The sequence below is a fragment of the Mesoplodon bidens genome, assembly GCF_964165515.1.
Source record: "Mesoplodon bidens genome assembly, chromosome: 6".
Lineage (NCBI taxonomy): Eukaryota > Metazoa > Chordata > Mammalia > Artiodactyla > Ziphiidae > Mesoplodon > Mesoplodon bidens.
Genome location: NC_138162.1, coordinates 2,982,559 through 3,006,299, shown reverse-complemented (window position 1 = coordinate 3,006,299; position 23,741 = coordinate 2,982,559). Strand labels below are relative to the sequence as shown.

The window sequence follows — 23,741 nt, the reverse complement described above, 5'->3', positions numbered from 1 at the left end:
GCTGGCTGGAGGTGCACGAGAGGGTTCGGGGACCATCACCAAACTGCGGCCGGGCCCAGCCCAGCCCCCAGACAGCATGGAGACGAGAGGGAGAAGGGGTGTCGTTACCTGCTCACTAATGGGGCAGTTTGATGACGTCACTCATCCTGTGGCTGTGTGTGAACCTCCCGCCCGTTCAAGCCAGTGTGGACACCGGGGCTGGGCTCGGCCCACGCCCGGCCCCTCGGACGCTGAGGGCAGCCCTCTCGGGAGGCCTCTGGACGGGACCCAGACCCAGAGGCAGGCTCCCGGGAGCTCTGTGATCTGAGAAGACCCAGGAGGAGCAAGGGCCCGGGTGGGGCCCAGGGCGCAGTCTCACCATCCTGGACAGGCCAACACCGCCGTCCGGGGTGCAGCTGGGGCACCTGGTGTGGACCCAGCCCAGGTCAGGGCGAGGCCGGCAGGCCCTCCCCATCCAGGGCAGCCGGAAGCCCCCGGCGTGGCTGACTTCCAGACCAACAGGAAAATCCCACCAGCACAAAGGCAAACTGAATGGGGATGTATTTTTAAACACTCATGTTTTGTTTGTTTCTCCTCTCACGTTTGGCTTTGAGTTTCTCTTTTCCACAATTCTAACACCATTGTTCGTGAATCCCCGGCACCTGCGGCCGCAAAGTTTTCGAGAACAATCACGTGGGGAAGTAAATTTCACAGTCACAGAGTCTCGGGAAGGCCAGCTGGCAACAGGGACAGAACAGAGCAAGGCTTAAAAATTACTCGAAAGGGGAAGAAAACCCTTGAAAGTTTCAGGCCCACCTTCCTGCCCCAGAAAGAAAACATCTGCGTGCGGCGGTTTCGTCTGAAGCCCGTGCCCCGTCCCGAGAGCTCCCTCCTCCGCTCCACCTTGCGTGCCAACGTTGACTCACAAAGCTTTCACCTAGAAGCAGAAACAAAACAAGTCCCCCCTCCCCGCCACATCCTCCAAGTATACATGAGGGATAAAATTACATTTGTACAAAAATAGATTTTTTTTTCTACCTTTCCCGATGCTTTAAACATCTCTTTTCTCTGTATTTGTCATCCCCTCTAAGTGTGAGCTACGCATCCCGGCTAAGGCATCCTAAGGACTGGGAACGGCTAAACCTGTTTGCTCCAAAGCATCTTAAAATAGATGCATCTCCTTGCCACGAGATATTCATTCGAACCCGGATTTCACCAAAAGAGGGGTCCTTACGTACTTGCTTACATGAAGCAAATCTGTAGGAAAACGGTGGTGGGGGGGGGAAGTCTTGATTAAAAATAAACAGAAAACGCTGGTAACTGGTACGTGTGTGTGGATGGCGAGCAGGTCTGTGCACACAGGGTCTCTGTACAGCATGTACATTGTACACCACACACCTGCGTGCGTGGGCAGGGACCGAATTCCGTGATGGGGACAACATCAGCTGATTACCCACTGGCTGCACGTTCCGGCCGGGCCCCCCCAGGGGCCCCCACGGAGGAGGAAGCTCGGGACGGTCTCCAGCACTGGCCACCGGCCTGCCAGCCCGAATCCTTCCGGAACACCGAGAGTGTGGCGCCGTTTTCCCCCCCAGGGGACGAGAGGGCCAGGGGCTGACCCGGGAGCCATCTGGGCAGACGTCCCCGGGCAGGCCAGCTTCCAAGGAGACGCCTGACGAGGGACGAGCGGAGTCTGGTTTTGCCAACACCTTCCAAACCCGGGGCGTGGTCGTCTTCACTCCTCGGCCTAGGGAGGCCCATCTGATGTCCAAGCAGGGAGGGGACATGCCGGAAGCGTCCAGCAGGCGGGGACGGGCACAGGATGGCTAATGAGCTGATGTTAGTGCTATCTTTAGAAAATTAAAGATTGTCCCACCAAAATAATAATAATAATAATAATAATAATTACAAAAAATCACCTTAGTTGAACCAGATTGGTAATACTACTGAAGGTCTGGTTAAATAAAAATCCTACCTCTCTACTGAGTAATGTGCCGTTTCCCCACCATCATCTTTCAGACAAACAGCACTGCATGAAAACATCGATGACAGCGGACCGAGGAGAGGACGAAAGGGCAGCCCCAAGAGCCCAAGATGCTGCCGTGCCGGCGGGGCCACGGAAGGCTGAGCGGCGAGGGGCCAGGGAGTTTCTGGCTTTGGGAGGGGGTGGCCTGGGGACCTCAGTGCTTTACGGGCAGCCAGCCCACAAGGCCGACCCCCCAGCAAAGCGCCCCATCCTGGGTTTTCCCCACTGGAGCCACCACGTTCCCGAGGGGTCCAGGGGAGCGGGAGGGGGCTGGGCGTGGACAGGGTGCATCTGGCTGCAGAAGGCACCAGGGTGGTGGGCCGGGGGGTGGTCTATGTTCCCAGGGGGAGGGGGTCCCAGAGGGAGGCCCCTGAGGGTGCCGGCGTCCTCCTGCCTGACACAAGCATGCCCCCAAAGGCTGCCAAGACTTGCAGGGAGAGTCTGGGAAGAGGGACAACTGGGCAGGCGTGGGCTCGCCCCGTCTCTGCCTCAGACGGTGGACGGGGCTGGGGGTGTCTGTGTGGCGGGGGATGCCTCGCCTGGGCCACCACATTAAAGGGTGGGGTGGGGTGCCCAAGAAAGGACGTGTTTGTGGAAGCTTCCACACCCTCTGCCCAGGTGCCTCACGCTTAGCTCGGGCCAGACTCTGGAGGGCCAAGAATGGACCCCCTCCTCCCTAGAGGCCTGGAGGCCGGCACCTCCCCTTCCAGCCCCAGGGGCACCCTTGCAGCACCCGGGGGAACAGACTTGGGGGGAGGGCATCCACAGCCCCCATGCCCACCCCCGCTCTGGGGCCTCTCTGGTGGGGAGCGGCGGGAAGAAGACAGGCATCGCAGAGCGCCCCCCTCGTGGGCTGAGAAGACAGGACTCTCCTCCCCAACCCCTACCCCCGGCCCCCCAGCCCCCCGGCCCCCCGGCCCGGCTCAGGCCCCACCTGACTGACAAATGCTGGGTTTGTGGGGTACGAGGCATGAAAATGGAAAGTCCTCAGACCAAAGGGAGGGCATTACAGTGCAAAAGAGGCCAGTTCAACCTGAGAGACCCCGCCCCCCGCCCCTGCCCCAGGGGCAGAGGGCCTGCCTGCCTGGGTTGGGTGAAAGGTTCAGGGGCGGGTGCAGGGCTGGGTGGGGTGCCCTCCACCGGAGCAGGTGTTGATGGAGCTCCCACAAAGGGCTCCATCAGCCGGCCAAGACGACAGCCGGGCTGGCTGCCCCCGAGGGGCATCCAGCCCCGGCCCCAAGGGTGCTGGCACTCAACGGTTCCTGACCCCAAGAGTCCTCTGGACAGAACAGCCAGCGAAGGGGCCTCTCTACCCAGAGCGCTCCAGAATGGGCCCCTCCCCCGAGCCATGTGCCCTCAAGTCCCTCCTTCAACGTGCACAGCTGCCCGAGGACCCTCTGGTGAAAGTGACCCTCCTCTCCTCCCGTCCCTGTGGGCCTCCTTGGTGGTGACCTCTGCCCTTGAGAGGTCAGCAGAGTCCAGGTGGGCATGGCCCCCCCCAGTGCTTCCAGGAGGGACAGAGACCAGGCTAGCCCTCCAGGACTGGGGACTGGGGTCAGCCTCGGCCCTGGGCACAGACTGGAAGATTTGGGGCGGGGGGTGTTGGTTACCCAGGGCTGGACAAGACCACGTGGGACAAGAAGCTGAAACCAGGACGATGCCAAGAGAGAAATGAGGTGGGGTGGGGTGGGCAGGTGACTCCAGTCCCTGCAGCCTTGAGGTGGCCCCCAAACCCTGCACAGAGGTCAGCTTCTGTTCTGACTGGCTCGGGGACGAAGTTGAAAGTCATCTTTGGAAACAGGGGTTGCTCACCCTTCATTCTGAGGGGAGACAAGGCTGCTTGCCCCAGAGCCCCTCCCGTCCTCCCAGGGGGCAGGTGGGGTCTTTTGCAATGAAATGCCAAACCCCCCGTCCCCTCCTCCCGACTGTGGGTGAGGCCGGGCTGGCAGGCTGCCAGCACACACAGGAGGCAGAGGGATCCCTGCAAACAGAGGACCTCGCGACAACAAAACAGTGACGGAACAAAGCCACCCTCTGACCGCTGTAGCTCCGGGGGCGGGGGCCTGAGACCCCGTGAGCCGCCCGGGCTCCCCCGGGGCTCACACCAGTTCCTGCCACGCCGGCTGCCACCCCAGCATGGCCACTGCCCGGTCCAGTCGAGTAGTACTGAAAATAACGAGGGTGGCAGCACATCTCAGGCTTAGCAGTGACAGGCCACGCCCCCAAGTCCAAACAGCCAGGCAGGGGAGGGGCGGGACGGGCTCGGCTGAGAAGAGCAGCTGGCAGCCGGGCGGGCCGGCCGGACCAGCGGGTGTGAAGGACGGGCTGCGGGCCTACGTCATTTGGTGCGGGGCTTCCAGCATCTCCATGAGGAAGGTATCGATGGGCGTGTCCCCGATGAGTTTGAAGAAGAAGAGGTGTTCCAGGCACTTGAGGCCGATGGAGCGCAGGGCCGGCAGGCGAAGCAGCAGCTTGGCAAACCTGCGGGACAGGAGCCGCGTGAGGGGCGGGCGGGCCCTCCCACCCTGTGTCCTGGCGCCCGGCGGCCCCCTGGGGAAGGGACCAGGCTCACAGCCCCATCCCCCTGAGGCTGCCACGGCAGGAGACCCCCAGGGTGGAGATCCAGGATGAAGGTCCAGTGGCAAGACAGTGGCCGGGCTGGGGCAGGCTGAACAGGGCTTCGTAGGGAAGCTACAACACGTGAGCGTTCTCCAGTGCAAGAGGGAGCCACAGTAGGATTTTAAGCAGAAAGAAGGGCTGGGAGAAGAGACCTGAGTACCAGCAATGACTCTGGCTGCAGAGGCGCCAAAGGTGAAGCTGCTCCTGAGCTGGGAGCAGGGCTGAGCGCCAACAAGCCCTTCTCAGCAAGGACCAGCCTCCAGGGGGCCCCACGCCAGCGCCCACCTTCCCCAGAAAGAGCTCGGCCAGAGGCACCTGATGCCCAGACAGGGCGGGTGGGAGGGAAGGAGGCTCCTCAGGCCGTGCCCACCCCCTGAGGAGTTTCTGGGGAGGATGCTGGGTGGAGGAGGAACAGGGGAAGACTTTGGGAGCCTCTTGGAAAAGGGACGCCAGGCTTTGTGGCCCCGCTGCCAAGGACAGTTGCCGTGGGGGGGGGATGGGGCCACATGCCCCTCCAGGGACATCCACATCTGTCCCCCACGCCGTCCCCATCCCACGTGCTGCCTGGTCTCTCCACATGCCCCTCCAGGGGCCCCAGGGCCTCATTAATTATTAACAGTGTCTGTATTTCAGGGGGAAAAGCCCCGTGCTTGGCTGCAACACTACCCGTGTTTTAAAGGCAGAAATGCAGCTTAGAGGCTGGAACAGGGCCAGAGAACGAGCTGTTTTCTGCTGAGCTGGCGAGATGGGCTAGAGCGGGAAGCCAGGAAAAACAGGCGGGGCTGCCACCCCTCCTCTCCTCCTCCTCCTCCTCCTCCTCCTCCTCCTCCTCCTCCGGGAAGTTTCACTCTAAACCAAACCAGATGAGGCTGAGCAAGACAGTTAACCCTGTGTGGCCCGTGTGTGCCAGTCGGCGGGGCGGCCAGCGGGAGAGAGAGGGGGTGGAATCAGGACAACGGATCTGGAATGCCGTGAAGCCACTGACACTTCCCCTTCTCCTGGACACCCACGGCGCGCCCGGCACTGTGGACCCAGAAAGGAGACAATTCCAGCCCTTCTGGAGCCCACAGTCGGCCAGGAGAGATGGGCAGGTCTGCAGACCACGGCCATCTACTCTGCATATGCTTATAAACCACCTACTATGTGCCGGCGTCCTTCCCTGCTAGGGGTGAGCACGCCAGGCCCCTGCCTCTAGCGGTTCCCTTTGGCAGGCGGAGGAAAGCACTGACTTTGTTTACGTGCTTTACAGCGACAAGCACCTACTGTGTGCCCGTACTGGGCCCATCTTTTTGGTGGGGCTACAAGAAAGTGTGAGAGCGTGCCCGCTGAGGCCGGGAGAGCACCTCAATCCGCCGCTGCCCTGGGTGAAGGCAGCGTGTCGCCTTCTAATTCACAAGAGTGTCTGAAGGGCTGGTGGCGGGGTCCTGTCCCGGGCAGGGCGTCTGCAAAGAGACCCCGAGGTCCATCCAGGCAGAGGCTGGGTCGAGGCTCACCTTCCTGGCTGCTCGGGGTACTTGTGTTTGCAGTATGCCTCCAGGGACGCGTAGACCTTCTCGCGAAGCGCCTCCACCTCGGCCGGGTTTGAGAGCCCCTTGGAGTCTGTGAGGGAGCAGGGGCCGCAGGTAAGAGCCCTGCCCAGGGAACCTGCCCCAGGGACTCAGAGCCCCCACTCAGACGAGGCTGCCCTGTGCTCGAGCCCTGGCCCTGCTGCTTGCTTGCTGGCCACTTGACTTTGGGCCAGTCCCCTGACCTCCTGCCATTCAGCTGCCCCATCTGTAAAGTGGGATGGGCCTGCCCCCCGGGCGGCTCCTGGTTACCATGGCAACCGGGTTGACTCCAGAGGCCTCTGCTGCATTGGGTCTCAGCCCCTTCGAGCCAGATGAAGGCTCCAAACCCTCTTCTACCTGAAACAGCCAGACCCATGCTATGGGGGGCCCTGAAGCCATCCTGAGCCCTGGGACCCTGGCGGCAGGAGACCAGTCTGGAAGGCTCTGCCTGTGGACGGAGATACCCGGGACCAGGGTCGCCAAAACCCCCAGGGCCCAGGGGTGAGGCTGAGAAGCACGGGCCGCCCTGGCTCATCTTGGTGAGCTGTCACAGGCCTCTCTGAGGCACCAAGAGCTCCCCGGCCGGGCAAAGCTTTGCTAAGAAGCCCCCTGTGCTTCTTCACCTGCTGAGGTTACCCAGCAAGCTGACACTGGACGAGCCTCTCCCTCTGTCTCCCCACTGCCCCCGAATAGCAGCCACCACTGGGCATCTGGATTTGGGTTCACACAGCCCTGAGTCTGGCCCCAGCCAGGCATGGTCCGTCCTAGTGGCTCAGAGGGCAGAGGCTAGAGCCTCCCTGCTGCTGGTCTGAAGCTGACGCAGCCTCTGGGGGCTCAGCCATGGAACAGGACTGCTGTCGGTTGGCCTGTGAGTCCCAGACCAGGGGGTCCCACACTGGCCCTGTCCTGGCTGTCTGATGTCCCAGTAGGAGCACTGTGGCCCAGTGTGAATGCCATGCTGGCCTGGGGTCCTGGGCACCTTGGGAACATGCCAGGCTCCTCTGCAACTGGGCTCCCCCAGGCCCTGGGGCTCTGCCAGCTCTGGACATCTCCCTTCTGTCCCCAGCAACCCCACACTTGGGCCCCAACAGGTGAATAAACGCCAGGAGCCACAAGCCATGCACGACTTCAACGGGGATCCCGCCAGGCAGGGCCGAGACACGTGCTCAGCCTCCCATGCTGGCAGGGTCACGGGCTCCAGCACAGAGCTGGGGAACACACGTCCCTGGCAATGGGCTGTCCCCCATGAGCAGACTCCATCTCCACCCCACCCCGGCCCTCAGCACTGGAGCTGATGGAGGGCAAGGAGTCAGGGCCCGTGACCCCCAGGGCCGTCCCATCCTCCCGCCGCCCAGTCAGCTCCCTGCACCTCCCCCTAGAAGCCCTCAGCAGCCCCAAACCTGCCCCCGGTGTCCCCGTCCACTCCTAGAACATCCGGGCTCCAGAACTTCGGCAGCAGAAGCGCGCAAAGAGGCCGTCTCCTCTGGAGCCCGGGATGCCGGTGCGGGTGGGGCCTCGCTTTGGACACAGTGCCCAAAGGCCCGGCCGGAGCCCTCACCAAACCACAGAGGATGAGCTCGGCTGCGCAAGCCTCGTCCGACCTTCACAAGGGCCTCGGGAAGAAGGTGGCATGGCTGTGCCCTCATCGTAAGAGAGACACCGAGGCTCGGAGAAGGGTCAGGTCGCCGACGCTGCAGCGCCAGTGAGCAGCGGGGCTGGGATGAGAGCCCGGGGACTCTAGTCCCCCTGGGGGGCTGATACCCGGGCCTGGACAGCAGGTAAAGCGGCGGGAAGGCAGTACCGGGGTTGAAGAGGACGATGGCGCGCAGGCAGCCCAGCTCCGTCTTGTCCATCTGCATGTCCCGCATCTTGGACACCAGCTCCGTCAGCACCCTGCGGGGGAAGCCGGCACATGCCGACGTCCAAGTCAGACCGGGCCTCTCACAGGGCCCGCCAGAAAAACCCAAAGGGCTCGGGAAGCCCGGTGTGGGCCTGGAGGGCAGCTGAGAAGAGCCAGGAGACTGGGGGAGCTGCCCAGACAGGGCGGGACAATCCCCACACCCAGCCTGTCCCATCCCGCCCCGGGGGCTCCACGCCTCTTCCTCAAGAAGGTCTGCGAATGGGATTTTATCCTGGGGGGCCAGAGACGAAAGAGGAACCTCGTGACAGCCGGGGCAAAGCCCACTGCCACACACCCCCACGGGGCTGCAGACCAGACACGGCGGCCTGAGGCCGAGGCCTGAGTGCCGCATTCCTGCCGCTCCCTGGAGTCCGCCCGCGGGAAGGCATTTCCCCAGCTCCTGGCTTCCTGGCTCCTTCCTTGCAGCCGGAGCAGGCTCCGTTCCACTTCCTGTCACCGGCCACTTATTACATTCCCATCACCGTCACCTCTAGCAGCTGGAACCACAGAACTGTCAGCTGGGTGCGTGACTGGGGCTGCACTTCTAAACATCCCCCCCGAGGGACGTGCTCTCCAAAGAAGCCGTCTGCGGGCAATAAATCTGCCCCTTTTGGTGGCACTTCTGTACACGAGCTTGTTTAAAGGTCCTGAAACATCCTGTGGCAAAGACACATCCCTACACTGTCTAAACCAGTGCTTGCCCACAGTACGTGGTGCCCCTCTGTTCTACCTGAGCTGTCCCACGGGGCAGCACGGCTCCCACATCTATCCCCGGGGGGCTACAGTAGGGGCTTCTGCTGCTCCCCTCTGACTTCAAGGCTCCTGTACTCGGGGGCTCGCCTGGGACCCCTCCCACCACCATCCCCACCCCCCAACCCCTGCCACCCGCTCCTTCCCCCTCACCACTCCTGTGCCTCGCCCCCCACCCGAGGGACCCTGGGACGCCCCTCCCCAGCCCTTCCCACTCCGGCTGGCTGAGCTGACACCCAGGTCCCCAGGTCCTCCGGGCTCTTAGGCAAGGCCCAGAGACAGGAATGAGCAGCTCCTGTCCGCCCCGCCTGATGCAGCACAGGTGGGCCATGATTCTGGAGGCACTTGAATGGAGCCCCCTGCCCACCGCCCAGCACTGGCCCCTGGCTGCGTGCCGAGAAGGGGCCGAGGGGCAGAGAGCGGTGTCTCCACCGGGGACACGCCAGAAGCGGCGCTGAGATGCAGCCGGGCACCTGGGGACAGGGTGCGCGCGGGCTCACAGGCGCTGCGATGCTTTAGTCTCGGCTCGGAAGAGTCTCCGCCGCATCCGACATAACCGTGGAAGAGTATCTACGGCACAATCTACCTTTTGCATTAAACACAGGGCAGCTTCTCCTCCCATGGGCAGGACTTTAAAACGTATTTGGAGAAAAGTAAACCAAAAACGTCGGCTGCGGCTGTCGGGTACGCCCGGAGGGATTTTAATCTTAGTCCTTGCCCTTCTCTGTATCCCCGCAAGTGTAACCTTCGTGAACAGAACAAAGGCCAAGCGGGTCACAGCCGTGGGCTGGGCCCCCACCTGTCAAAGATGGCGCCCACCCCCGCGCTGTGGGCGCTGTTGCGATGGACGTGCAGCCCGGTGGCCAGGAGGATGCCGTCCTTCACGGCTATGGAGCGGTGGGAGAAGGAAGCGATGAGCAGCTCGTTCCAGCCTGCGGCGGGGAGAGCACACAGTCACTGCCGGCCCCAGACCCCGGCCGCCCTGCCCCCGGCCCCGCCGGGCCCCCCAGAGGTGGCACTCAGCCTCCCAAGCCACGGTTCCCCAAGTGGGCTCCAGGAAACCCTGAGCCCATGACCGTGCCACAGAAAGCAAGTTCCCAAGCACGGACGTTTGGGAAATGCCTCCAGAGTGCGTGCCGTAAAGGCCCTGAGATGTCCTGCACAGAGCATGTCCTGTAGCGTAGTTTAACCCAGGCTCCCAAACGAGGGTGCCAGGGGAGTCTCTCTCTGCAAGTGCCAGACACGTGTGCCACGGAGCACAAGGGAGCTCCCAGGACCCTCTCCAGGCGGCCCTGGAGCAGCTGCCGCCAGTCTGGCCCCCACGGCAAACTCCCAGAGACTGACATTTTGTGGATGGCACAGAACAGTGAATTACTGAGCTGAAACAAGGTGTGTTTAGAGCCAAAGGCCAGCTCGCCGCTCTCTCTACACGAGGCCCTGGCGCACACAGAGCAGGTGCAAGGGCTACAAAGAGGGATGGACACGATGCTGTGAGCAAGTGTTTCGATGACCCTATAAACTGAACAGCATGAATCATTCCACAAGACTGTCACTAGTGACCGTCACAGCCACCACTCCCGAATGCCCTGAAGGTTCTGGGCTGGTGGCTGCCAGTATCACAAGGATCATCCCATTTAATCCTGATTCAACCCTACAAAGCAAGTATTGGCCCCATTTTATACACAGGAAAAACTGAGGCCCAGGGAGAGGAAGGGGCTGCCTGGTCAGTGTGAATCAGAATCCTCTCCAACCCCTGGTCCCAGACTTTCCCAACCCTGCGGGTCTGACGGCTCTGGATGTTGGGTTTTGTGTCCCAGAGTGAAAACTCTTCTAGGCACGGGCTCTCCCCGCCCCCAGGTTCAGCGTGAAGGGACACCCCCCTGGCCAAACACCAGGGCCAAGGACCAGAGCTCTGCGAGGGGCAGGACCAGCCCCCCAGCGCCTGCCCTACCCTGCCACTCTGCGAACACTCTGCGTCTCTCCCTCTCATCCACCCCCCACCCGCCCCCCGGGGTCCCAGGATCTCCCTCACAACCCGTTCAGCCGTGGGGTGTGTGCTGAGCACTGAGCGAGCTGTTTCTGCACCAGCTTCGCGCATCGCAAGCCCAGCCTGGGAAAGGGGCTGCGGCCTCAGTCGGGGAAGAAGGCAGAACACACAGACCCCCAAGGGCAGCCCCTGCGAGACCTGCTCGCCCCTCCCTCTCCACAGGGGTCCCCCAGACGGCCCTGCACCCCTCTGAAGGCCACTAGGAGAGACCCCAGACTGAAGCCCTCCTCATGAGGGAGGGGAGGGAAACCCAGGCTGGGGTGGGCAGTGTTGGAGCAGAAGCCCCGGCCCGTGCCCCTTCCCCCGCGGCCTCGCACAGCAGGAGGAAGGCCGCGTCCCCCCCACGGGGCTCCAAAGCCCCCGCCCCTCTCCTGTCCACGCCTGCCCAGCCCCCGCCAGGCCCGGCCACTCACCTGCCCGCAGCAGGATGACCTGGTCGTCCAGGGGCAGCTCGGAGAAGTGCGGGATCCGCTTGGCCCACTCCACCAGGGTGAAGAGCTGCTTGTCGGCCGCTTGGCAGATGTTGGTGACAGGGTCATTGGGCTGGGGGAAGGGACACCGCGGTGAGCACCGAGCAGGGAACGCGGCCCCAGACCGGGCCCCGCCACACGCCTTACCCGGCGGTGGCGGCTGTATGACACCCCCAGTGACACCCGCGTCCTATACCCCAGAACCTGCTAATGTGCCACCTTACCCGACAAAGGGAATTCTGCAGACACGGCCAAGTTAAGAGTTTTGAGATGGGAGGTTACCCTGGAAGAAGTGGGTGGGCCCAGTGCCATCACGAGGGTCCCTACTGGAGGGGGGAGGAGGTCAGAGCGGAGAGAAGGCGTGAGGACGGAGGCCGAGGTCGAGGAGGGAAGATGCTGCCGGCCCCGAAGCCGGAGGAAGGGCCGGGAGCTGAGGAACGCGGGCAACTCCAGAGCAGGGACAGGCCAGGCAGCAGCTTCTCCCCGAGAAGGGCCAGCCCTGCCGATGCCCTGACTTGGCCCAGGGACACTGAGCTCAGACTTCTGACCTCAAGATGCGTAAGATACTAAAATCTGTGCTGTCTTAGGCACTTGGTTTGTGGTCACTTGTCCCAGCAGCCACAGGAAGGTCACCGTGCTACAGCCCACTCAGTCCCCACCGCAGCCCCGGGGGTTGGGGCCAGGTGACCGCGTGTCACAGACCAGACTCGGGGGTGGTTGCCAGCCCCTCCGGTGTTGCTCCTTCCTACCAGACTTAGAGGTGGCACACAGAGAGGGTGCATCAGAGGCCCCTCCAGAAAGTTCTAGCCAGAAGGGGAAGCCCCAGTCATTCTCAGAGATGAGGAAACCTGGGCGGCCTCAGTGGCACCCTGCTGCTTCCGGCTCCAGCCTGTGGGGCTCGGGTAGAGAACCCTCTGGGCCCAGGGAGGGGGGGACCGAGGCCCGTGCACGGGATGTGGAAACCCCTCATTCCAGAAACCATGACGGCCAGGCAGCCACATGGGGGATGCCCCCACGGAAGAGCTTCCCCTGACAGAAACCATCCGCCCTCCAGTGACGCAGCCTAAACAACCCGGCCCCGTGAAGGGCCTGCTGAGGGCTCTCGTGGGAGGCCTGGTGACAAACTGGCACCAAGGCCACCAGGGTGGACAGAGCCAGGCGTGCAGAAAGGGGACCTGGGACCCCGGGAGAGGCGGCAGCCGGGGAGCGTGGCCAGTTGGTCTGCGGACCTCAGGGGGAAGGGGCAGGCAGGCACCAGCTGCTGGACGCCCCCGTTGTCACCCGTGGGGGCCAGCCCCCCGCCTCCACCCGCTCTGCAACAAACCTCCCAGGAGCGTCAACCAGGAGTCCACACACTCGCTGGGCCCCGGACAACTCGCTGGGCCCCGGACACCACGTGCCCAAGACACCCTGCAGGCATCGCCCACCCCATCCTGTCTGATGGACAGCGGCAGCCACGGGCATTGCCTGGCCCACACGGGGTCCCGGCTCACACGAGCGAAACACCCTGCAGCTAGCGTGCCAGAGGCCAGGGCCGGGTTCTCGCCGGAGCCACTGCGGCCCGGCTCCACTCCCCGGGGACCATGCTCCTTGCCCTTCCATGCCACAGGGCAGCCCCTTGAGGTGAGAACACAAGCCTGATGGTGGGGGGCATGGGGGAGCCATGCAGGGGGAAGCGGGGGGCATGGGGAAGACCCGAGGAGAGCCCCAGGGGTCGGGCCTTCTCCCTGGCCACTGGCCAACAGCCCCCTCCGAGCCCTCAAGGGGCCCAAAGCAGGCCCGGGGCACAGGCTGTCACCCTGAGCCACTCCCGGGCAGGCCGGGGCCTTGTAGGTGAGCACAAAGTCACGCCTAGAGCTGGGGGCGAAGTCTGCCTGCACAGCAGGTGCAGGACTAGGCCTGGGGGGCTCCCCTGGGGGAGGGGGCTCCAGCTCTGCCCTGCTCCGTCCCGCAGGGTGGTCTCTAGCAAGTCCCTAACTTCTCCGAGCCTGGATTCCCACTCAGAGACAAAACAGGCCTCATTCAACAGCAGTTTCTGGAGCTCCAGCCCATGCCTGAGAGGGCGGGACCTTCCCTGTCCTAGGAGGTGCAAGGCTGCCCCAGGGCAGAGAGGCCGCTGGTGTCGAGAGAAGGGGCCTAATGAGCCGTCCCCAGAAGGGGACCCGGGCCAGCCCAGCGCAAGCTGTAGCACGAGGGCAGACCCTCCGCCCTGCCGGCCCGCCTGCCTGTCCCCTAGACCCCGCTCCGCCTGCTCTGAATTCGTGGAGAGAGAAAACGGCAGATTTGTTTTCTTCCCAATAACGTCCTTACTTGACAAAATTAAAAGCTGGCAGGCCTGGGTTGATCCCCCGACTTCTCTTTCGGGGTTCCGACTCAGCCGTGAAGCCCTCGCAGCCGCCCCACCCTGCACTGGGACCGGAGAGGGGGCGTAGGGTCGGGCCGGACCACAGACCAGACGGACTGCTGAGCATCACAGCCCAGGGGAGTCCCTCTACGAGAGGCGGCACGTCCAGGAGAGGGCCCGCCTTCCCTGGCACACGGCCGAAGCGGGCGTCTCAGAGGGGCCATGGTCCGGGGGCACCACAGAGTGCGGGACGGCAGCAGGGCGGCCTGCGGGCCCCCACAGATGAGACGGGGACCCTCACACTCGGAGATGGGGGTGGGGGCCGCGTGAGAGCGCCTACGGGCAGGGCAGGGTCCTGGGGAACAGCCTGACGGCAAGGATGGAGAATTAACCCACCGCACACGCTGCGGCGTGGCCCCCACGTACTAGGGGCCGTGAAGAGGCACGTCAGGAGCCCTGAACCCACAGAACAGGGGCACCAGGGGGGGGCAAGAGGGAAAGGGGCTCCGCGAGGAAGTGACGCCTCTCTGAGACTGAAGCCTGAGGAGGAGCAGAGGGAGCGGCACATGCAAAGGCCCTGGGGTTGGGGTAGGGAGCTGGGCAGGTGTGTCTGGTACCGTCTGGGCCACTGTGAGCCAGGGACAGAACGGAGGGAGCCAGGCCCGGGTGACCTCAGGGCCTGCCTGGATGACCTCAGGGCAGGCCACAGGGCTGCGGTCCCACCCTGACCGCACACGGGAGACACAGATGAAGTCTGGACCTCACGCTGCCCGCAAACCTGGGGCAGACACAGAACCCCTGAAACCCGGCTGGACGATGGGCCAGAGACAACACGAAGCTTGAAGGTGACCATAAAGTCCTGGGCTTTGAGCCAAACAACCAAAACCTCACCCACCCGACTGGGGACATTACAGAGGGGGTCTCCCTCTCAGGAGCGCGCCCGGGGCCACGGTCCCCAAAGCAGGGCGGGTGTGCACTCACCGAGCTGGGGTTCAGCCCCACATTTGCCTCCACGTACGTCTCGGTCTTGGGTTCGACGGCCAGCTCGGCCTCCAGGATCTTCTCCACCGGCATGTCCTCGTTGGCGCTGCTCGTGGACTCTACCTCGTTCTCAGCCCGGTCCTTGCCGCGCTGCCGTTCCTCCTGCACAGCTGAGGCACGGGGAGGCTGCCAGTCAGCCCGCAGCTCCCGCGGCAGCCCCTCCGCCGCCAGGGCCCGAGCGGCGCGCCCACAAGCTGGCCGGGGCCGGGGAGAAGGATGCTGCTCAGAGCCGGCCAGACTACGGCCCCCTTCTCTGCCCCAAGCCTGGCCTCCTGGAGGCTGTGTGCTCTGAGGACAGAACACGCTGCCTCTCGTTAATTCATCCACCTACTGGTCACACCAGGACCCGCCCAGGGCCAGGGCAGATGGGACCCAGCTCTCAGGAAACTGACAGTTCAACAGGGATCCCAACGTGCAGTGAGAAGGGCTTTGATGGGCTATGGACTGAGGCAAAGCCAGGAAGGCTTCCCGGAAAAAGTGACAATGAAATTGAAGGAACAGGAAAAATAGGGAGAGCACTTCAGGCAGGAGAGGTAGCGTGTGTCAAGGCCTAGCACCAGAGCAGAAATGCTGCTGATGAAAGGGCCTCTCACGTCAGCTAGAGAGCAGGACAAGGAGTGCAACGGTGGGGGGCGTGGCCGAGAACAGGGTCCAATGTGCCCCAGGAAAAGGATGGGGTGAGATGCAGATCTCTGATGGTCCCTTTCTGCTGCGGGGAGGAGAGGGGCTGGGGGGGAGCGCAAGCTGGGTCAAACCCAGGCTTGAGACGGGACAGCCCGGGCCGGCCGGGCGGGTGCGGGGCTCCAGCACGGGGGTAGAGACTGAGCAGATGCTGCAGTCAGGGCAGCCTAGTTTCTGGGAACCCAGGGAGAGAAGCTGATGGGAGGAGGCGGAGACGGAACGGTTCATTCCAACACGTCCCCGCAGAGACCCACGTGGGAGGAAGGCCGAAGGGACCAGGCACCCCACGGCTGGGCATTCACAGACCCTCGACTTCGCAGCCCAGGCAGCTCAAGCGGCCCTTTCCCAAGAGGGGCCGAGACCTCCCTGAGGTCACCCAGCAGGCCCAAGGCGACGCTGAACCAGAGCCAGGCTGTGGACCCCACCCAGAGCCCCGCAAAGACCCAAGAAGGCTCCCGGGGGCTTCTGCAGCGCCCTCTGCTGACCCTCACAGCCCCCCTTCCTCTGCTGGGGACACCAGGGGCCCTGGACCCGGGGAAAGGAGGCCTGGGCGGGGTGGGAGAGGCTGCCCACACAGCACCAGCACGGGGGAGTCCCTGGGCGTACTGGGCCTGTGCCTCCCCAGGGACGCGCCAGATGCCACTAAGCGAGGGCCGCAGCACCGGGACGGGGCCCACCACCGCTGCCGGCCGCCCTCCCTTGGTCCTGCTCTGCTGAGCCAGAGCAGATGTCCAGACGTCCCCCGACACTCCCAGGGCGCCCACGGCCTCCTCAGGACCAGCTCCGCAGCCCCCACCCCACACAAGGCTTCCTGGGGTCCCTGGAGACCCCAAGGCAGAGCAGGAGCTTGTGCGAGGCGACTTCCCGAGGGCAGCAGCGAAACCTCTGTCACACACTCCCAGCCCCACAGAGGAGAAGGCCCTGCACGCAGCCCCCAGCATGGAGCCTTCCGGAAGCCGGGAGGGTGCGGCCCCCTCGGGGGACTTCCCACGTGCCATCACCCCTCTGGGCCTCAGTCGAGGCTTACCTTCCCCTGCAGGAAGTCTGGACCGGGCAAAACACAGTGCCCTGTTACCGCAGACGCCGCTGTCAGGGGACTGCCCCCCGCGTACCTCCAGACCCACCTGCCCTGCCCAGCTCCGGGGCCCGAGCTCGGGGCTGCCTCACCCCGGGCCCTCTCACCCTTGGCCTCAGGTGGGTCTTGCAAACGCAGGGGACCAGCAGGAGTGAGGAGGGGGTCTGTGGCTCTGGTGCCCGCCCTGCCCGGCCACGGTTCTCAGCGGCCACTTCCTCCTCAGGCCACAGCTCTGGGGGCTCTGCCGGCCCACCCCCACTCCGTCCTCCAAGACTGGGGGTGTGAGGGCTCCCCTCTCCTGCTCCCTGGGGGTCCCCTGGGCCCGTGCGATTCTTGGAACATCACCCACAGCTCTGCAACAGTCCGCATAGACCCCTCTCCAACACGCCGGCCCCGCCAACGACCGTTCAGACCCTCTCCGGGCCGCGGGGCTCCCTGAGGGCCGGCCCTGCATCCTTCCCGCATCCACAAATGGCTATTTGTGGATGGCCCCTGCCAGGGGCTGCGCTCTCCAAGACGCAAACGCTGACTCGAGTGAGAGATTTTCCATCCGTGTGGCGAGACTTGGGACCGGGGGCCGGCCCACGCTTCAGATCCGCCAGCTGGGCCCCGGAGCCAGGCGGGAGGCCTCGCGTCAAGAGTTTTTGCAAGCCTGGTGCTTCTGGAAAGTCTGACAGCTGGTGGGGCTGGGTGGGGAGCTCAAGCTGGCCGGCCTGGCTCTGGCCTCTTCCGACACAGCGGATGCTGGGCTGGAGCAGGGCACCGCCTCGTGTCACCGTCTGCTACGGGGGACAGGGTCACAGACCAGAAGAGTGGACCTGGTGGGCGGCAGCCACACAGGCTGATCTGGACCAGCATCCGGAGTGATGGGGACCCAGAACCCTGGCAGGCCAGTGTCCCTGAGACCCTGAGGGTGGGGGTCCCCAGGGTCTGTCCTCTGAACGGAATCCTAAATCCTCAGAGCTGGGACACAGCTGAGAGGCACGTTTTAGCAGGTGGGGAAACAGGCCCAGAGCACCAAAGGGGTGCGGCTGAGCTCTCAGGAGACCAGGCGGCTTCAAGCTACAGGCTCTGGGATCAGAGCCTGCCCCAGCTGCTGTGTGGTCCCGGGTGAGTCCCTAGCCTCTCTGTGCCCCAGCTTCCCCAGCCACAGGGTGACAAGGACAGCACCGGCCTCCAGGCTGGATCCGCAGGAGGCACCCTCAGGATGCTCGCGGCTTCGTCCCCGCGCACGGCCCCCGTGACGCGGCCCAGTTAAGGGGCTCTCCTCCCCTTCCAGACGGGGCAGGGTGGCAGGTGGGGGTCCCTCAGCACTTGCCTCCTGCGTGGGGGCATCCGGCATTAATTAGCGAGCGCTCCGTGAAGCACTGTGAAGCCATGAAGGGCCGGGCCACTCTGAGCAGCGTCGTTACAAATATTATTGTTTTATTTAAACGGGGGGGGGGCGGGGGGGCGGGGCTGGGGATTCATGCTCTGCCAGCTCGACCACCTCCCAGACGCAGCTGTGTTTGACTTATGTCCACGGGCGCCGGGAAGCCTCGGGTGGGAGGCGTCGGCCAAGACAGGGCCTCGTTATCCTCCCAGCCCCGAGCCACGGGCAGAGGGGCCGGCACGGGGAGGGGACGCTGCCGGGAGGGCAGAGGAGGCCGGGCCCCCACGTCAAGGATCCCCAGGAAAGCCCGCGGGGCCGGCCCTCCCCCAGCAGCCAAGCACGCGCCTGGGAGGGGCACTCAACGCCCAACATAAGCGGAGCCCCCGGCGTCAGGAGACAGCTGGTGCCGGACGGCCAGGGGAGCAGCAGCCCACAGCCAGGGCGGGACCCCCTCCCCCGACCTGCACAGCGCCCACGGCCGCCCTCCGGCTCCTGGAAGCCGGGAGGTGGGAGGGGTGTCCGGGCGGGGTGGGGGTGGGGGTGGGGGTGGGGGGACCACAGGACTGCCGCCTCCTTTGCTTTGGCACCGCCGGCGGCTGGGCCCTTCCTCCATCCCCTGTGTGGTCCCCGGGGCAGGCAGGGCTGGACGTCTCCAAGGGCTCTGGCCCGGCTGCCTCTTCTCAAGGCCGGAGGGGCATGTCCCTGCCAGAGGTCACAGGGCGAGCTATGTCCCTCGAGCTCGGAGGACACATCCCTCCTTCCCTCAGGGGGCTCAACCCAGGACAAGAGGCCCGCACACAGAATGATCACGTGCAACATACACGGGCACGCACACGGGTTCACACACTTGCACACACGCTGCGGCCCCCACTCTCTGACCGCGCCACCTGCCAGGCGCGGGGCTGGCACCCGCCACATTCCCCCCAACAGGCCCTTCGGGGAGCCTGCCAACACCCCCACGCACCGCGAGGAAACTGAGGCTCGGAGAGGCAAGGCCACGCGCCCCACACGGACAGGGAGGAGCGGGAACCAGCGGGGGCCTCTCCGCAGCCGCTGCGGGGCCGTGCCTGCCTGTGCACACACATCAGGCGCTGCCGTTCCCACACCCCAGTCCCTCGGGGGCAGGGGATGGGGCGCAGGAAGGAAACGGGGAGAGGCCTTCCTCAGAGAGGAAGAAGGAAGCAGAGGCGGGGCAGCGGGGTGACCCTCCTGCTGCTCTCAGGTCTCCCCCCTCAGACGGGAGCACCGGCAGGCCCCCGAGTCCTGCAGCTGCACGCTCAGCAGACAGGCCCGGGCTCAGCCTGGGGAGGGCTGGCCCGCGGGGCACCTCCCACTTGGGCCCCACCAACCCCGGAATGCTGCGGAACGAGCCCCCGGGGGCTGCGTGTGTGCGCACGCCCCTGCCGTTGCCCGACACGAGACGCCGTGGGCCTGCCGCGTCCCTCGTTACCAGCACGGGGGGGCAGGGTGCCCGTCGGCCCTCCCTGCGGTCGGCCAGTCCAGGGGCCAGCCCAAGCCTGTGCCCCACCTGCCCCAGGGGTGTAATCACAAGCCTCTCCCAGGGGTCGTGCGGCACCGAGGCCAGTCGGCATGGCCGCCCGTGTGGGGCTGGCACCTAGGAGGGCTCAGGCCAGCCCTGGGGGCGGACAAGCCACATCCTGCGTGCTCCCGGCCAAGGCTGGGGTGGCACTCCGGGCCCCCGTCCCCCTGGGCCCCACTATGCCCCAATTCATGCTGCCACCAGCCCTGCCACAGCCAGGGAGCCCTCCTGGCGGGGGTTGCCCCAGGACAGCAGAGAGAAAGGAGGCTGTCTCAGAACTGAGCCCCCTGCAGGGCCGGGGCCACCGGTCACTCCTCCCGAGAGCGAGGCAGTGGGCCAGGCCCCGCAGGTGACAGGAAGCACGACGGGCGCTGCCACCCACGCCAGGACAGAGCCTCCTCCCGGGGCCCCAGGGCTTGCGGGCCGCACGGCGGCGGTGAGTTTACGTTGTGCTGGGAGCACCAGAGGGCGGTGTAGGAGGGTCTTGACCGCCTGCCTGTGACTTATAAATCCAGCAGGATGCAAGGGGGTGGGGGGGGGTCCTGATGGGATCAGGTATTTATCTAATGGCCCATAAATCAGGTCTCGAGGGCCGCACTGCCTCGGGATCGTGCCCAGCGCTCCAGATTTATGCACCAGATGGAGAGACGGGCAGCGCGGCTCCGGCCCAGGCAGACGGGAGCAGCCCAGCCCCGCCAGTGTGGCCCTGAGACCCCCGCGAGCGCCCCTCCCCCCTGCACCCCGTCTCTCTACCCGGGAGGTATGGGAACAGTGTCACAGCACCACGGCTGAGAGTGTGTGTGGCAAGGACAGGGTCCCCAGAGAGGCTCCGCACATAGCAGGCGCTCCTAACAGCCCCCGATGAGCACAGGGCAGGGGTCAGACCCGGTGCCTCCCCAGCCCCGAGCCTGCAGCTCCACTGGGACAGGAGAGGGGTGTCATCCACTCTCCCCCAGGTCTTGGGGGAACAGGCAGCTGGGGTCTGCCCAAGGCTCATAGGTGGACAGGCTGAGAGGGCCTTAGGAGGGGGTCAGCGCTTACGGGAAAGCCCTGGGGACCCGTGGACGGTCACTCTCTGGGGCCCCACAGCGCGCCACATCCACGGAGTTTCTCGGCCTCGGCATGCGCTGCCCCCACCAGCTGGGCACGGGTCTGCCAAACACCCTTCCACTCTTCTGGTGTCAGCTGGACATCTGCCCACCCAAGCCTTGCCTGATGCCCACGGCTGGGCCAGGGGCCTACTCTGGGCTCCCACAGTCCCCTGGGCTTCCCCCAAGGCAGCACTGATCACACCTGGGGGGCCCTGCCTGGCTGTCTGACGGTCACTTTGAATGGATGGATGCCCATGGCTCGCTGCTGTGTGCCCAGCGCCCGACGTGGTACCAGGCACCAGGGGTGGCAAGCTCAGAAAGCAAGTGATCTCACTCTATATTGTGGTGCCCACAAGGGAGCCCTGAGCCGCACGCTGCATGTCAGGGCCCCACCTCCCCTCAGCACACTGGCACCTGGCCCTCTGGCCAGGCTCCGCATCTGGATGCAGACGGATCTGCTGCCCAGCACACCCTTGCCCCCTGCCCGAGTTTCCATCCTTCAGGAACCACGCTGCACTCACCACCTCCAGGAAGTCCACCCTGACTACAAAGGGTAGCCAGAGGAACCGGGGCTGGGCACAGGCCTCCCCCAGCCAGGCACATGCTTCCTCTGCCCTCTTGCTGGTCTAAAGGAATAAGATCTGCACTGGAAGCCAGAGGCCCAGGCTCCAGCCCGACATGTGATCTTGGATAAGCCCTGGACCCTCTGGGCCTCAGCTTCTCCACCCACACAAAGAAGGGTGGGCCAAGGTCTCTATGGAACACGTACCCTGCTCAGGAAGGCCTGGAGCCCAGGCCGGCCGCTCGCTCACACTGAAGCCCGGGAGGTACCCCGTCCCTCACCAGCGGCTACCACCGAGCCCCCATCACATCCCTGCACTGCACAGGCAGCCTCGCGGCCTCAAGGAGCAAATCCTGCAGGACCACACGGCCCGGCTGAGGTTTTGGTTTCTCAGCAAGAACAAGTGGGGCTGAAGAGATAAACAAATGAAAGGAGATGAAAACTGCAGTCCCCACGAGAGGACAGTCCTCGGTGGTGAGACGCCAGCCCGAGACCCCCGACAGGAGCCGGTGGGAAGGAGGTGGAAAAACACAAGCCACGCGTGGACCATGGGGACAGCCGCAGCGGAGAAGGGACCGCAGACAGCACTTCCTAAACCCAAGAGGCCTCAGGCACGAGACACTCAAGCAGGGACGCAGACCAAAACTGAGAGAAGCCACCCAGAATACAGGAGCCACCAAACCTGCGCTGGGGAAACCAAGGCCCACGGACGGCAAGGGCCTACGAGGAGCCACCCTGGGCTCAGGCCCAGGTCTGGCTGGACAGCTTGACAATATCAGCGACCTCAGGGGAGCGGCCTTTCGTGCTACACGCCCCCACCTGCCGCTAATAAATGTCACAACCCAAGGCTGAGAGACCCGCAGCCCAAGTCCCTCTACTGGGAGGACCTGGGGTCGCAAGGCACTCCGGCCAGGTCTGTAGGAGGAAGCACAGCCCAGGACAAGCTGGCGTCCAGCAGGCTGGGGACCGTCCCCTACTGAGCAGCGGGACCAAGGCTCCCGGACCCGCATGCACGCTTTCCCGGGCTCGTTCATGTAGCGCCCGCATCCCCCACCCCCAGCCTGGCTCTCGCTGAGCTTCTGCCTCTGCCTCTCCCAGAGCCCAGGCACTCGGCCGGGCCCACTATGACCTTGAAGCGGCTCTGATCAATGTCTGTCCCCAACGGGGCTGGGAGCCGCCAGCAGGCAGGACCGAGAGCGTGTCCTCCGTAATCCCAGAGCCTAGCACACAGCAGGTACTCAGGAAAGAGCCGGTAAGTGAGCTCACAGCCCCTGGAGCTGTGCTGCCAACAGAGCAGCAGCCGCCTCTGGAGGGAGTGAGCACCCCGTCATCAGAGGTATGCAAGGAGCTCCGCGAAAACTGCCCAGTCCAGAGCCACACCCTGTGCTCCGAGAAGGGAGAGGGCCAGCACCACCTACCTTCGCGCTTCATGCCCATGGCCAGGCACTTCTGGTAGCGGCAGTACTGGCACCGGTTCCGCTGCCGCTTGTCAATCAGGCAGTCCTTGTTGTCCCGGCAGGTGTAGGTCAGGTCCTTGCGCACCGTCCGCTTGAAGAAGCCCTTGCAGCCCTCGCAGCTGTACACCCCATAGTGCTTGCCTGCAGGTGGGGCGGCCGTGAGCACCCTGCGGCCAACTGGCAGAAGGGGCTCGTCCCACTGGGGTAAGGGAGCCAGCCTGGGAGCGCGGCAGGGCTGCATCCCGGCCCCGCCGAAGACCTGGACCCCGGGGGTCCTCGCCGTCTCCGCGTCTGAGCTGGCGGCCCGAGGAGGTCGGCCGTCCTGCCCCCGGGGCTGGCGGGCTCGGGAGTGGGATGTGAAGGGCCCTTCACCCAGGCACAGCCCAGAGAGGGGCACAGCCCTGCTGCCCTCACCGTCACCACCACAGCTGCCTCGCCTCTGGAAGCCTCAAGGCCACCCTGCCGCTCACCATCACCCGGACATGGATACACTAGAAGGTCCCAGGTGAGCAGCTCGGAGCTCCGAGCAGCCCCTTGTTGGCCGGGGGGCCCTGCCGTCCCGCCGCGCCCTCGGCGGCTTACCTGAGGAGCGGTCCCCGCAGATAGCACAGATGTGCTTGGTGAAGGACGCCATGTTCCCTGAGGGGTGGGCCGGGACTTTGAGGACACCGTTGAGGCCCAGCGGGGGCTTGATGTCCTCGCTGCTGCTGACGGGGTTCATGGGCGAGTTGAGCTGAGGGAGGGGAAGCCGGGGTCAGCCCTAGCAGGCTGCTGCTGGGCACCTGCTGCTGGGCCAGGACGGTGCTGCCATACACCCCCTTTACCGAGAGAGAAGCTGAGGCTCCGAGAGGGGCCTTGCCCACCCCAAGCCACGTGGAGCGGCCGGGCCCAGCCCCGCTGAGCACCGGCGGATGCCTGGCACCACTTACTCAGCCAGGCCGGAGGAGGCCGTCCTGCCCTCAGGGCCCGACCCTCCGGCAGGACCCCAGGCTCGAGGGAGGACCCGCAAGGCCCCTGCTCACACCCTCTGCCCCTCGCCCACCTAAATAAGAACTGCCTGCCATTCCTGGGCGCTCCCCCGACAGGACAGCGAGAGTGCTGGGACCCTCTGGTGAGGCGGGCGCTTTGGGGACTCCCAACCCATAGATGGGCACTGAAGCCTGGTCCCAGCAAGGAGGGAGGAGAGCCAGGGTCCACGAGCAGGCCACGCTGCCCCGGCCTCGGCGGGCAGGGTAGGGGT

The 23,741-nt window shown here is 64.8% G+C and overlaps 1 protein-coding gene across 2 annotated transcripts in view; it reads right to left on the bottom strand.

Annotated features, from left to right (window-relative positions):
• Positions 1 to 523: 523 nt before the first annotated feature.
• RXRA (retinoid X receptor alpha) overlaps positions 524 to 23,741 on the bottom strand; it is a 99,078-nt gene continuing 75,860 nt past the window's right edge. For both annotated transcript variants that reach the window (XM_081236134.1, XM_081236135.1), the window contains exons 3-10: positions 23,084 to 23,234; positions 22,463 to 22,642; positions 14,664 to 14,833; positions 11,282 to 11,411; positions 9,621 to 9,753; positions 7,973 to 8,064; positions 6,118 to 6,223; positions 524 to 4,486 (exon numbers count right to left, since the gene is read on the bottom strand). In XM_081236134.1, the coding sequence (XP_081092260.1) occupies positions 4,339 to 4,486; positions 6,118 to 6,223; positions 7,973 to 8,064; positions 9,621 to 9,753; positions 11,282 to 11,411; positions 14,664 to 14,833; positions 22,463 to 22,642; positions 23,084 to 23,234 (1,110 nt within the window). In that variant the 3' untranslated portion in view covers positions 524 to 4,338. The remainder of the gene's footprint in view (positions 4,487 to 6,117; positions 6,224 to 7,972; positions 8,065 to 9,620; positions 9,754 to 11,281; positions 11,412 to 14,663; positions 14,834 to 22,462; positions 22,643 to 23,083; positions 23,235 to 23,741) is intronic.